General features: G+C 37.8%; 1 protein-coding gene across 1 annotated transcript in view; it reads left to right on the forward strand.

Annotated features, from left to right (window-relative positions):
- The window catches only part of SFRP5 (secreted frizzled related protein 5), a 383,488-nt gene that overhangs the window by 231,302 nt on the left and 137,248 nt on the right, over positions 1-14,938 (forward strand). Inside the window, exon 3 of the mRNA XM_044056908.1 lies at positions 4,274-4,354. Coding sequence (XP_043912843.1) covers positions 4,274-4,354 — 81 coding nt within the window. The remainder of the gene's footprint in view (positions 1-4,273; positions 4,355-14,938) is intronic.

Raw genomic sequence — 14,938 nt, forward strand, 5'->3', positions numbered from 1 at the left:
GATGGTGAGTAGGAAATGACTCAAGGCATGGCACTCTCTTATGGACAGATGTAGCTTACAAATGCGTAGTCCTCAATTTTCGATTTGGATACAGGACATCATTAATCTTTTGGGAAACTTGGCTAGGCTCAGAAAGGCTCCCCCAGACCATTCGCCTAGTAACAATTTATGAATCTGCATGTATGAGGAGTTTACCCTTCACATAGGGGGTACTGGGGGGGTCTTGCCCACATATAAAAACACTTACTGTAGTAGTTTGTGTGCTGTTATATGTTGAAGGGTTTTTTCATGCATTCTGTGCAGTCTGGCTTTTGTAATATTTCTTATATAGTTCATTGTTTTTGTTATTCATAAAATATATACATATGAAGATGTGCACGTATATATACAATTACAATTTATCTATTTTACATAACCAATATAGCCAAAGATCTGAGTGTTTGATAATATTTTCCCCATATTTACTAATCTACTTATCAAGGAGTCTATCCATTCTATTATAACCAATAAAATGCATGTCCAAGGTTTCCATGGCAACTACTGCTATGGCAGTAATGTCATTGCTCAAAGTAAAATAAAACAATTAAAAAAAAGATTCAGTTACGTTACCCTTTACTGTTCCCATCCACAAACTTTAGGCTGCCAACCCTACAACCCCTCCACACATACAGAATTCTCCTCTTGTCTCATTTTGGAATACTTCACTACATGACAGACCACCATAAACATATAAAGAGCACTATATAGCATTTCTATAAGGATTTATCCGTTATTCGTAATCAGTCAGCATTTCAGCAGAACATAACATTTCATTTTTACTACTGGACTCAATAATCAGCATGCTATCCGTAGGGCCATATATCTCAGCCTTATATACTAACTGTACCCCTCCTATCCCAGCGTGCTATTTCAAGTAACCTTTCTCAAGTCTTCATACAGGACTTAATTGCGAGACTACAGTGCCTGTGTTGGTTATATGGTTCCCAAAATAAGCTGAAAATTAGAGCCAGAAATTATTTCCAGCTGCTGTAATATGAGGCAGTCAATGTGATAAAAGTTCTTGCAGCTTTTGCAAAATTAAATATTTTGACTTGCAAATTACAGGATAGCCATTTTTCTATTTCACACTGAGAATGTGAGAGCCATAATTTTTCATACAGCATCAAAAAACATGTTTATAGTCCCAAAAGAATACATTGCCTTCAGTGGCTTCAGTCACCTTAGAAAAATGCAAAGACAATTTTTGTTCATGATGTAACTTTATAACAAATCAGTGTTTAATGTTGCAGAACAAAAGCATGGAAAACTGACAAATTTATAAACCACTGCTTATTTTGGCATATGACTTGCAGCTTACCAGTTTATACAGAGGTCTTCAAATGCATTGAAATTTCTTCAGAAACTTGGACATCTACATTTTTTTCCTAAATTCACTCCCCCACCCCTGTAATAAGTGATACTCTACCAAACTTCAGCAAACAGCATGGTTGTTACTCAAAATATGTAAATGATTTAGCTTTTTTTTTTTTTTTTTTTTTTTTTTTTAATATATAAAGTATGTTAAATCCCTCCAGCTGACCCCTTTGTCCTGTTTTCTTGCTCTTACAATATCCACTTTTCACTGACACGATCAGATCTGGGCAGCTTTCCCAGTTGATACTTCTGGGACATGAGAGCAGTACTGCAGTAAGCATTAGTGGTCATCTTTCAACCTATTTATCCAACTTTTCCACGTTAGACTTGTGTGGTATATGTATACACTGAGGGGTGTCCTTCATAAACACTGACACTCAAGGTCAAAGTGTCACAGAATTTACTTGTTTTCTTAAGGAGCACCATCGAAGAACCTACCTCTGCAGGTTGCACGTGGCTTGACAATCTCACTTAATCTACTACAGTTCCATATATTCCGGATTTCTGTTATGAACTTATTTGTTTAGAACTTGAGTGAAACTCATTTGCCCATTTACCAAAATGTCATAATACTATCACATCGAAGAAGTTCAGAAATGCCCATGGCTGCCAATTCAGTCGTAACGTACAAACCTTTAGTCTTTACTTACCTAACCTCACATGAACTGGATGCCCGTGTTACCTGAAATGTCTACCATACTGTCCCACTTATGTCTTCTGATCCACTACCCAGAAGCTGCTGGTGGGTTTGATTACATGGCTTAAATCTTCTGGAAATTGATATTTTGCCTCTGAGACCCCACATTACTGGAACTTGCAACATAAGTGACCCCAACATTCTCATCTTTTGGCTATCCTTAGCATCAGAGACCAGCCACGTTTTCATCCTTTTGTGACACTGCATCCTTCTTCCTCTGTGTCTTCTAATTTGATGTCCTGCATTGTACAGGTCACTAGTCCCATTCTGTTAACTCTAAACACTCAAACTTTGTATCCTCTATATCAGACTCCCTCTTGTCAATTGCCCATGTTCAATAAGACCAATGCCCCTCACTTCTTGTTTTCCTTCTAGGTTCCTAGACACTGTTTTATATACCAGGCAGAGGTTATATGTAAATAACCTGTTAAGAAACAGAACATTATGACAATTCTTGAAACCTTTATGAATAGACCAGCTTTCCAACCCTGTGATTTTTATAGTAAGGACTGATTGTATTTTTGCAAGTTACTTCATTTAGTTTATTTGAAGGAGCATCGAGATGTAAAGTTCATAGGATCATAATTAAATACTAGGATTTCAGTCTGCAGACCATGACAAGCCTACCCAATAACCAGAGGTCTGACTCAATCCCTGTACCTTTTATCTGCGAGGTAAATCCCTTAGCCATTATGCAAAGCCATGGTAAAATGGTTTCCCTGGAGTGACTATGCATGTCTTATAGAATCACATGTGCTACAGAGTACATTTTTCAGACTTGGGTAGATTTGCACCGGAGTTAAAGAAATTGTCTACTGCTGTCTCTGAATCTTTGTTGGGGTTCTTATTTATAAACCTGCACTGCTGTTTTGTAGTTAAGAAATACATGCCCATTTTGATAAGTCTCCTGATGCATCATTTATTGACACAAAAGATGGTCTTAACCAGAGTGTCATGTTTTTTAGAAAGTTTTGGAGCTCTGACATAGTTTACTGAAAAAGTTATCCCTCAGTAATGAGCCTTGTGGGATGCGACTGGTAACCCCTTTGGGACTGCTAAGTAACCTCACATCCCTTCATGCTACATTTTGCTGTCTAACCAGTATTTTAGCCATTAAACAATGTGAGAATTGACATTTGACTTCATCAGCATTTTTTTCATGCAGAATCATGAAAAAAATGGTTTAAAGGTATCACAATAATCATGGTGTACTGCTAATCCATCGGGTGATGCTGCTATCATGAGATTCAGATGGCAAATCTCCTTAACAAGACCATAATGTTTTATGTCTAAACGATGTATGTCCCTCTGCATTTAGAATATACTATTCTGGCTCTGTTTATGGTTTTACACAACTGTACAAGTTGATGACCTAAAATTATGTGTGTCTAAATACGATACCCCTAGATCTGCCCACCCACTTTTTGCAGCTTGCTGCCTTACACAGATGTAGCCATGTACTAACATTCTGTTGAACACGACTGATGGGAGATTAGTTGTGTTTTCCTGAATATGTATTAGAAATTCCCAGAGATGCTACCTCTTATCTTTTTATTAGTAACTCTTACCATATCTGCAGTAATATAAGGCATATTTCACCTTTTATATACAATACTGTGATGCTAGTCCCGGCTTACTGTAAAGTCTGTACAAAGTTTTTCTACAATTACATCTGCAATCTCCTGCTATATCACTATTTATTGATACCATGTTACACTGACAATATTTCCATTTCAGTTTTCTGATAAATTTAAAATAATACCTTTTTCATGAGCACTGAAATCAAGTTGATTTAATGGTTAGGTTTGGTAAGTACTCTGCTAATCGATAATTAGCTAAATATTTGTGATCTTATAAAACAGAACACTTCCACAAATATCTGTGAGCTAAAAGAAGAGTTTCTTACATTAATCTGCTAAATGCATTTGAATTGATGACTAGTGAACCAAAGCTTTGATCGAAAACCGTGCTAGGTGCTTAAGGAATGAAACAGAATGCCTCAATTTCTCAGATGAAAATGTAATGCCTCTTTACTGATTGCCATACAAAAACGTACTTGGTATCTCATAAGATCTTGTATAAATGTTTATTTTTCTAGTGTAAAACTACTTAACTTGTAAGAAATGAATGTCATGTTTTTTTTTTTTTTTGTTGACATCATAGGTCCAAACAACATCTGTCCACCCTGTGACAATGAACTGAAGACCGACATCCTTCGAGACCAGTTCTGTGCCAGTGATTTTGGTGAGTCTTGGGGAGTTCCTTTTTGATTTAAATAACCAATAGTTTCACAATGATTCATTTATCCCATAATGAGCACAGACTGCTTCTCTATTTTAGGTTAAATAGATGTACGTCTTGTATCTGAGCAAGTAATACAGGTTAAAGGTAGCTCAAAATGATCTTATTTCACACAAAGGCTGATAGAATAAATAAATAAATAGCTCCCCAGACAGATTTCTTATTTGTTGGATCAGAGTAGTCTGACTGTGCTAAACCCCCCTTTTCAGTGGAGTACTGGGGAAAAACACGTTGACGAATTAGGAGATATTCTTCATGCTGCAGCAAACGAAATGTGGCCACAGCCACTGTGAAGATGGCAGGGAAAGCTTCTAAAATGATAGAACTTACAATTAAAAGGATTTGTTTTATTTGTAGCTTCTACTCTTATAAAAAGGAAAGTAACTCACCCTCAGAATCATTAACCTGCTTCTCTCCATCTTTCCCCCTCTACTGCTAAACTGCACTAATGTATTGTTCACACATTCGCTAGTATCCCATGTCATCAACTGTATTTTTGTTTGGCTTGCATACTTAAAAATCTAACATCTGTATAACTTGTATTATCTATTCTATTGCATTACCTATTCTGTAATGTAGTGTTCTGTACCATCGCTGATTGATTTTTATATTTTGATTCTGTAGCTTTATCATGTTTGTTTTTGGAGCTTTTCTCCCTGGGCCTCTACTGAAAACAGGCTCATCCTGGCCTAGTAGACCTCCCAGTAACAAATTCAAATAAACAAATGTATAGCAATCCTCTTACATTTACCTGGTTATCTAAATAGTGATTCTATTTATTTTATGCTGAATAGGACAATTTAGCATAAAGAAATGGAATATGGTAATGTTTCTTTTTCCAGTACCATGCGAAACCATGAACAATGGCCCTGCTCTAGCTGCTGCATTAAAAATGCAAAGCTGCTATGAATATCAAACTGTCGCAGCTATGAGAACGGTACCAGAATTATTCAAGACTATTCATAAGATGTCTAACACTGCTTTTCAGACCAAGGAGTTTACAGCATCTAAAAATATACAGCCTTTAACAAACTAATGCTCCCCACCGTCAGTAATCAGAGCTTCAGGGATGTTGTCAGTCAGACAAAACCAGTCACCTTAAATTGTGCCTTACCTGTAGTACTCAAGGTTTGTTTAGAGCCGTGTTACCTTGTAAAGGTTTATCTGTGGAAATCTGGTGGGTTGAATTTTTCTAGGCTTGTATCTTTGGAGAACCATTTTCTCCAACTGTCCTGACATTTTCTTACTTGATCAGCTTTGTTCTGACACTGCTTTTCTAGATGGATCCAATAACCCCCGATGTTTTTTTATTTAATTTACCACTATTGTCCATGCAATATAGCTTCTTGTTTTGCCGTTTATCTTGTAGTTTCTGTTGAAAGCAGGATCATCTATTTTCATTTTTATCTTGCTAGACCGAATGATACATCCAATCTGCCCAGCTTTAGACATGCAATGTCCATGTTCGAATGAGTATCTGAAATGTAATTGCAGACTTGCAATGCCAACCCAGACATTGCAAAAGGACAGAGAAAGCGCACCATATTTTGCTGGTTGGAATGAGTAACATGTTAACCACAGAGGACTGATTTCTATGTGAAGACATTCCTACTAACAACTAATATTCCTTGATATAACTAGACCACAGCAAAAGTCCCCCTCCCCATTTTTTGAGATAACAAAATCAAATCTTCACAAACATGGCTTTAAGGTATGGCTTATCACCTTAAAATAAGTCGTCTTGTGTGATTTGACTTGGTATAGCTAAAAATTTCAGAAAATAATTTACAACACAAACTAAACACTCAGAGTTGCCAAATATCCTGCCCAATAAGAAGAAATATACAATTTAAATAACACTGAGTTGAAATACATGAAACATTTGCAATAAAGATAGCATTGCCAGAAAATTCAGCATGTCTCAAACATGCGAGATCCTGACTTGTGCTACGTAGTTTGACTGTGCTGTCCCACAATGTCATGATGCATTTTACACTATGCTCTGGACTGTATTATATACTGCCATCCATTTATAATCACTAACACTTGTTCCTTTTGTTTCATCACGTACATAGAAAAGATGTTATAAAGTAACACAGATTCATACCTCTGTCACTCTTTTAAAAGTGTCTGCTTCTTTTACAGTTTTTTCAAGTACTATACCAACACACACACAAATATATATATTATATATATATTATAATAAGGCTATAGACAGGAGCCCCCTTTTTTTCATATTGATTCCAAAATTCATCAGAATAGTCTCAAGGAATGTGGGATACGATAGTAAGATGGAATAAAAGGAATAAGGCAAGGTACTTTTTATACTAAAACATACCCCGATAATGAAATGTGATAAATACTGAACACGAGGCATACATGAAATAATTTTACAGTGAAAGAGAAGCAACATATTGCATTATGAGAAGCACTGCGTTTTGTACATAAACTTGTGATGCAAATGAGACATACCTCCCTGGACTACATGAAAAGAGACAGAGGAGCTCTTTGATCATGTAGCTTAGGCCGGTATGACCCTGACCTTGAGTAGCATCTTACCCTCACCAAGAATGATGCCACAATATGAAGACAAGATGATCAATTTCAACAATTGGCTTAAGTATTGGTGTCATTCAAAGTGGATCCAATGCCTGTCAGCCTGGGATGACATGCTCGACAAGCCACGATGCTTCGCTAGGGACGGCTTGCACCTGCCACCCCTGGGCTTTCGGATATTGGCAAAGGCTCTTGCTACCCCCATAGTGCCTTTTTTAAACAAGGCTCAAAAGACAAACCCACCTCCATAGGTATCACAAGGGATAAGAAACTAAGAGTAATGCTACTCAATGCCAGAAGTCTAAACCTCAAGATGCACGCACTCAAAACTCTCCTTAGCATGGAGAACATAGATATCTGTGCAATAACAGAAACCTGGTTCAAGGCTCCTGAGAGCACCCCAGTACTACCAGGTTATACCTCATACCATGCTTTTCCGCCCCAAAACTTGGACCGAACCACAAAAGAAGGGGGAGTATCAATATTCGTCAAACATACCCACACCTCCAGGTTGGTGGCACAGCATGAAGCATCAGAGACTATCCATGTGCAACTAACAGTGGGTAAAACTGCCTTCCAGTTTATAGCCTGCTACAGACCACCCTCCCAAACCCAGGAACCCCACTCAGCCTTCCTGAGAACACTGGAAAATATGAAGGTCTCTCCAAACACCATTATATTGGGCGACTTCAACTACCCAAACATAGACTGGGAGCATTACTCTAGCTCCAAAACCCTAGCCCAAAGGTTCCTAGAATTTATAAACCCTAGCCCAAAGGTTCCTAAAATTTATAAACTCAAATGCTATGGAACAACTTGTTACCACTCCCACAAGAGGGGAAAACATACTGGACCTGATCATCACCAACATGGGGACTCTATACTCCAGACCAGAAGTGTATCCCTCACTGGTAAGATCATACCATAAACTGATCTCACTGGATATTCACATCCAGACCCCACCCCCTGCCCAGAAAACCACAGTGAAAAACTTCTCTAAAGCAAATTTCACACTCCTCAAAACTGAGGTGGAATCCTTCAAAGCCCCCGGACCTGTGGAAAATACAGCCCAGACCGCAGAATCCTTTATAAACGCATTCTATGAACACCTTCAGGAATGCATGGATCATGCAATCCCAAATAAAACCAAGACCCAATCCTCCAAAGGCAGACGTCCTGTCTGGTGGACCCCAGCCATAAACAAACTATACAATAGAAGGAGGAAGCTACTACATGATAGAGCAAAATCCCAAAAAGGGAAGGTATCTCTGATCAGTATTGGCAAAAAATTACGGGCACTCATAAAATCGTCTAAGGCCAGCTTCGAGAGAAAAATTGCACAGGACACTAAGGATAATCACAAGGCTTTCTTCAGTTATGTTCGGAACCTGGGTGGGAATTCCCAGATATGCTCAGAATTAGTCCAAAATGACAAAAAATACACCGAACCAACAGACATTGCTAACATCCTAGCTGACAGGTTCAGCGCAAACCCCCCCCCTCCCCACCAAAAGGGCAAATATCTATCCCAGCAGAGTGCTGCCCCCCTGACATCTCAGATGCTCAGGTAAGAGCCACCCTCTCCAAAGCAAAAAACACAGCATCAATGGGACCAGACGGTGTCCCGGGCTGCGTCCTGCATGAAATCCAAGAAGAGCTAAACCCAAACATAAAACTACTGTTCAATCTCAGCCTTACTACAGGATACGTGCCCAATGAGTGGCGTACAGCAACAGTGGTCCCTCTCCATAAAGGTGGTGCCTCAACGGATCCTGGAAACTATCGCCCCATAAGCCTGACTAGCTTGGTCTGCAAAGCTATGGAAAGGATCATCATGGACCTCTGGATCCTACCCAGTTCGGCTTTGTTAAGGGCAGATCCTGCCTCTTAAACCTGGTTGATTTCTTTGAAACAGTCACCAAGGCCATTGACGATGGGAAGGTGGTCCACACAGCCTACCTGGACCTCGCAAAAGCCTTCGATACAATACCCCACTCGGGCATTATAGATAAGCTCACCAGCTTAAATATAAACCCCTATGTCACTAGATGGATTGCAAACTGGCTCAAGGACAGAACCCACATGGTTAGATTTGCTGGAGCCATGTCAGACTCCAAACCAGTTACAAGTGGTGTCCCACAAGGCTCAGTCCTGGGACCTCTCTTGTTCGGTATATATTTCTTGGAGGTACAGGCCAACACGGAAGGACTGTGGCTGACCAAGTTCGCAGATGACTGCAAACTGGGTGCCATAATTGACTCTCCAGCCGACACAAGCATCCTCCAAAAGGGCCTTATAGAAACAGACAACTGGTGCCAGAGCCATGGCCTCAAGCTAAATGCCAAAAAGTGTATAGTCATCCCCTTTGGAAAAAACAAAGTGCCCACAAATTACCACAAAGGTGGTAATCCATTAAGTACAGAAGAAGTAATTAGGGACCTGGGGACCCAAGTTGATAGCAATCTCTCATTTGACAACCATGTGGCCAAAATGGTTGGAAAAACATTTTATATAGACCACCTAATCATGAAGGGATTCACATCTAGATCAGGGGATGTCATCGTGCCTCTTTACTCATCCCTCATCAGGCCCATAATGGAGTACAATGCCCCTTTTGGGATGTACCTTACCAGACACCTGCAGCAACTGGAAAGACCCCAAAAGTACCTCACCAAGAGGATCAAAGGGCTCAAACAGATGCCATATGCTGCCCGGTTAAAGAAACTCCAGCTCTACTCAGTGGCATACCGCCTGTTCAGAGGCGATCTGTGCCTGACGTATAAAGCCGTGTCCAACCCAGAATTAATGGACATGCTGCACCTCAGAAAATCCAAATCCCATCGAGCTACGAGCTCGAGAGACTTGAACCTCAGCACTGAAATAAATAGGACATGCTGGAGGGACAGATTCATAACCCAGAGGCTCCCTTCACTCTGGAATAAAATCCCAGTCCAAGTTAGGCAGAGTCCCTCATTGACTCTCTTCAAGAGGAATCTTGATGAGTGGATGGGAGATCGTAGGTTTACCCCGGGTATCACTTCTGTGTCACTGTTAGACAGAGGTACAGTATACTAACCTCGAAAAAGGGCATAGCAAAATAAATTTAAAATGGGTGGCGAAAGCCAAACACATTCTGGCTAGGCTTATAAATGCCCTAGGGCAGATAGCCTAGTATGAACCTATGAACCTAAATAGAGGGCACAGAAACAAATACGTACAGTGTACAAGATAAATATTTTTAAACATTTATCAAATGTCTCCCATATCAATGTATTTATCAGCTTCAAAATGTTTTTATATGTAACCGGATTGCATTGTCAAACCATTTTCACCATCTTTCATATATCATAAGCCCTAAAATACTCAACTCCCTGCTCTATTACTGCATGTTGTCCAAGTTAAATATAAACTACATACACCACAAACTAAAAGTAAACACTAACTCTAAAACTGCTCGACTTGGTCAAACCTCAAGAAACGAAAAATGTACAACTTTTATGAAACGTTACCTAGCACCACAAATACAGTAAAATAATGTCCACTCACTTAGAAAATAGCTAGAGGCCATTACAGATTTGGAGTGGTTTACAGAAAGCTGAAATTGAAGCAATAGTACAGAATACATAACAGCATGATTTATAAATATCATTCAGTGTCTCCTGTATCACAATATACTTACAGCTTTTTTTTTTCATGTAAAAAGGACCCGCAAGACTTTATAAAATCTATAATCACATCTCTTATAAATCTGTCTAATAAATAGTGAAAGTTATTAAGTGATTTGTATAAAAAATAACATTTGGGTAACTAAAGGTGATAAGGAGGGGACCTTTGGTGATTTTCAATTTTAGTTAGTATGTAAAAGTATGGCCCCACTGGTTTCTAATGACAACTTACAAAATCCATGTCTAAATATGTTGTTTTACATATTTACAACCATGGTAAAGAAGTCATATATGATGTATTATTGTCTTAGTATATTAATGAATTAGAATTAGCCCAGTGTTCTGAAGTTAAACACCCTGTTATACCCATTATACCAAGGGAGTCCTAAACATACATAGCATTACTAAACCTCCTCTTAAACCTATCATGATAAAGATTGTATAACAATCACTGGCATCTCTTCTGAAAATAAACTGTTTGTGTGGCAATCGTCCTCCATTATTTTGAAAAAGTTTTTTTCTGTCCAAGAACCAACAACATTCCTGGCACAAGGGTATGCAAAATTGAATCACTTTTTCAGGGATCTACCATTATTGAAAAAATGTTATTACTTTCAAGTTTCAATTATTAATCGCCATCTGATGTTTATCTTAAAAAATGTCACTTTGCTATGTAAATCATCAAAAATCCAACAAATCAAAACCCCTCCATTGATAACACATCACAACTTAGGGATGGATTACCTGGATTAACTGCAAGAAATGGGTACTGTGGTGGTTACATCCAAAATTAATAAAACAAAACATTCAGTAATTTAGAGATATTACCACTATTTGTATTTCTGGATTTAAATCCGATAATGTAGACTTCCAGAATATGAAACATCTTCCAGAATATGAAATATCCTAATGCTTGCAGTACATCTAATGGAAATGTTACGACTCCAAGTTAGGAGCGTTTTTTCTTGACAATTTGGAAGAGAAGCGTGTACAATATAAAATGTTATCAGTATATTAAGTGCTGTTTGTGCACGTTAGATACTTTTTACCTTACAGGATGGCCAGCAGAGAGACTCCATTACTTCAATACATTTATTAACATTTTTTTTCCTTATGACGTCTTAGATATTTATTTGAGAAAAAGTGATGTTTTAAAAAGAATTTAGAAAGCAGAAATCAAAAGTCATAACAACTTTCACTAAAAAAGTGTATTTAAGTCCCAACTATTAAGAAAGTCAAGTCTGACTAAGAATGATAGTACATCTGCAGAGAGAGAGCACGAGCGAGAAAGTGTTTTAAAATGTGAATTTGTAGACAGGAAGTGATCTGTATTTGGAAAATACTATTACAAATATGTTCTTCAGCAGAAAAGTGCTTACCGGAGAAGAAAGCTATTTGCTTAAAGCAATGTTGTAATTTGTCAATGCTTAAATTTACTTTTTATTTATTTAAAATTTGTTTACTAAGAAAGTCCGACTTGGAACAAAGTCAATTTTCAGCAGAGACCTGGGGAAAAATACTCCAGATTCATGGCTTTGTGACATGGGAAGAAACTTGAGCACCCGGAGGAAACCCACATGAATGCAGGGAGGACATGCAGACTCCACACAGAAGGCACACCAGCTGAGAAACAAGCCAGAGAACCTCTTGCTGTGAGGCGACAATGCTACCACTGTGCCATAAATGGAGTAATATAGAAAATAAATGAATGTTCGAAGGTAATGCTGAAATTTTGTCAATAGTTGTAAAGAAGCCTAACCTTACATATAGAAGAGGATAAAATACAAAGGATATTTTAGAGAATAGTTACCTAGCTGGTGCTTCATATAAAGAAAAGGTAAATTTAAATATGGAAGCTGCGCTATCTGTTCATGTACATCCGATTTCAAACCAAATTCATCTCCAAGCTAAAATGTTCCAAAAAATCAATACAGTATGCTGCTTTTACGACTACTATGTACACTTGGCAGCATCTTGTGTAAATTGCAAATGTTTTTATACAGGAAAAGATAAAAACAGACCACATGATAGCATTTGCCCACTGTGTGCATCTGTGCAATGATGTACAGGTAAACATACGCTTTTGGAAAATGTTTAAATGTGAATGCTCTATACATTAAGGCCATCTTTCACAAAGTTATTTTCATGTGCTTGATATACTATTAATTTCAAATTTAACAAAGGAGATTTTGAAAATATGTAATAGCAATTAGAAGAATATAATTACCACATTAAAATTCAATGGTACTTTTTGGTCATGGTTAAATGGGTTAAAAAGTTTAAAGTCTTTCTGAAATTAAGACCATTAAAAACATTGGATTGTTTGAGGATATTGGTTAATTGAGGACTGTGCCATCCATTATATGATAGAGGGCCAAATATTTATTTATAAAATTCTAGAAGTCTTGCAGGTAAAAAAAACTTAGTAGGTGACTTTTCTTATTTTAATAAATTGAGTTTTATGATTACCCAGCCTGTGTTTTTTTCTTATCTGATATTCATATTTTAGTAGGATTAGAAAAGCGACACACAAAAAAAAAAATACACATTTTATATATACATATTATATGGACTCATTTTAGTTGAATGCGACTTTGACACCTGTTTTGTCAACATAGTTTGGTCAACAGTTGTGAGATCAACAATTCCCTGAGATGGGGAGCATACTCTTTCCCAGACGTATGTGCCATGTCAGAGTGGGAATAAATTATTAGCATGAGGTGATGGGTTTAGAAATTAATGACAGAAGCTTGCACAAAAGTGTGTCAATGTTAACATGTAAATAATTAGGTGATTAAATATGGGTCTTCTGGTGCGTGTGTGTGTGTAATTTTAGTTTCAGCATGGAAAAGAAACATATTAAAATAATACTTTTGTTTAACAAGTACATGCTCCCACCTGGCTGCTTATCATAACTTTGCTTATTTATTTTACGTTTGTTACCCGGGAAAGTCCGACTGGACACAGGTCCCTTTTCAGAGGAGGTCCAGGGAATAAAGCTCCACATACAATACAGTACAGGCGAGGATTTAATTTACATCTATTACAATTCAACATGCAATATTCAGATATTAACATCTTGTTTTCAGGACTATGTATAAGGGCATGACAGACTCATTTCAGTGTGTTGTAGACAGAGTTAAACATTTCTGGTATGTCTACATTAAAGCATGCAATAATCAGAATTTTAACATCTTGTTCACAGGACAATATACAAATAAGTTACAGACTCATTTCAGCATGTAGTAGACAAATTAACATTTCTGGTAGTCGGTTTATACGCAGTACATTGCAAGACTGAGAGTCGTACAGTATTTGTGAAAAAGCTTTTAAAGCATTATGGGTAGTAAGGTTATTCTGTGGTACTTTGTGATATTAGAATTAGTATAGCATTTGAGAAAAAGGTACAAGAGGTTTAAACAGGAGTTCAATCTGACAAGCCCATATGTTTGGGATAGAGCAGGTATACCTGGGTAACTAGAGGAAGTTATTGGTGATCTTTAGCAGATGAATTCATGCAATTATGCAACAGTGCAGTGGTAAGGCTTAATCTGGGGTGACACAGGAGCAGAACCAATTGTTTGAATAGTGGCTTCTGAGGAGTCTTTTAAATTGGGAGGCAGAGGTTGTAGTAGTAATGTCACCTATACATATGCATGCCCTAAACTTGCAAGAGACTGATGCAATACAAATGTCAGTCAGGCAATCAGCAGGAAATTTTTTTGTAGGGTTTCTAGCATTTCTACTGTACATGCCTATAGATCTATGGGCTCATTGCACTATGGGCCTTAGGGAGAACATGTTGCCTGCCCCTTTGAGTATGTAACTTCGTCAAAGGAGTTGTTCTACATTCGTACCAGCAGTTCAATGTGCTCTCCAAAGTCGACATTGAGAATAATAGCAAGGCAACTGCACCTGGTTATGCATGGCCTACTTTCTTTTCTGATACAGGTAAACAAACATTGCTTCATCATGCCTCTTCTTTGCACCATCTGCTTGAGCCTGTAATCAAACCTGGGACATCGGGGTCATAGTCAGGGGCTTTATTTTTCTGTGCCACAAGGCTAGTTCTGAAGATACTACACTTAACTTGGCAAGAAAATAAATCTTTATTAAAATGTTAACATTTAAAGTCAATTTACAGATCACTCAACATCTACGTGTTATTCTTAAAAAGAACATTTGATGGCGGTTTATCCTCCCATAATCTGCATTGCCACAGGATTTATACTGCTCAACTCTAAAGAATAGAAAGATTAAGTAGCAGCTGTTTGACTGTTTTTTCATTCCATGTTGGAACTACTTT

Source organism: Protopterus annectens, chromosome 14.part0, assembly GCF_019279795.1.
Source record: "Protopterus annectens isolate FY-2018-M chromosome 14.part0, PAN1.0, whole genome shotgun sequence".
Lineage (NCBI taxonomy): Eukaryota > Metazoa > Chordata > Ceratodontiformes > Protopteridae > Protopterus > Protopterus annectens.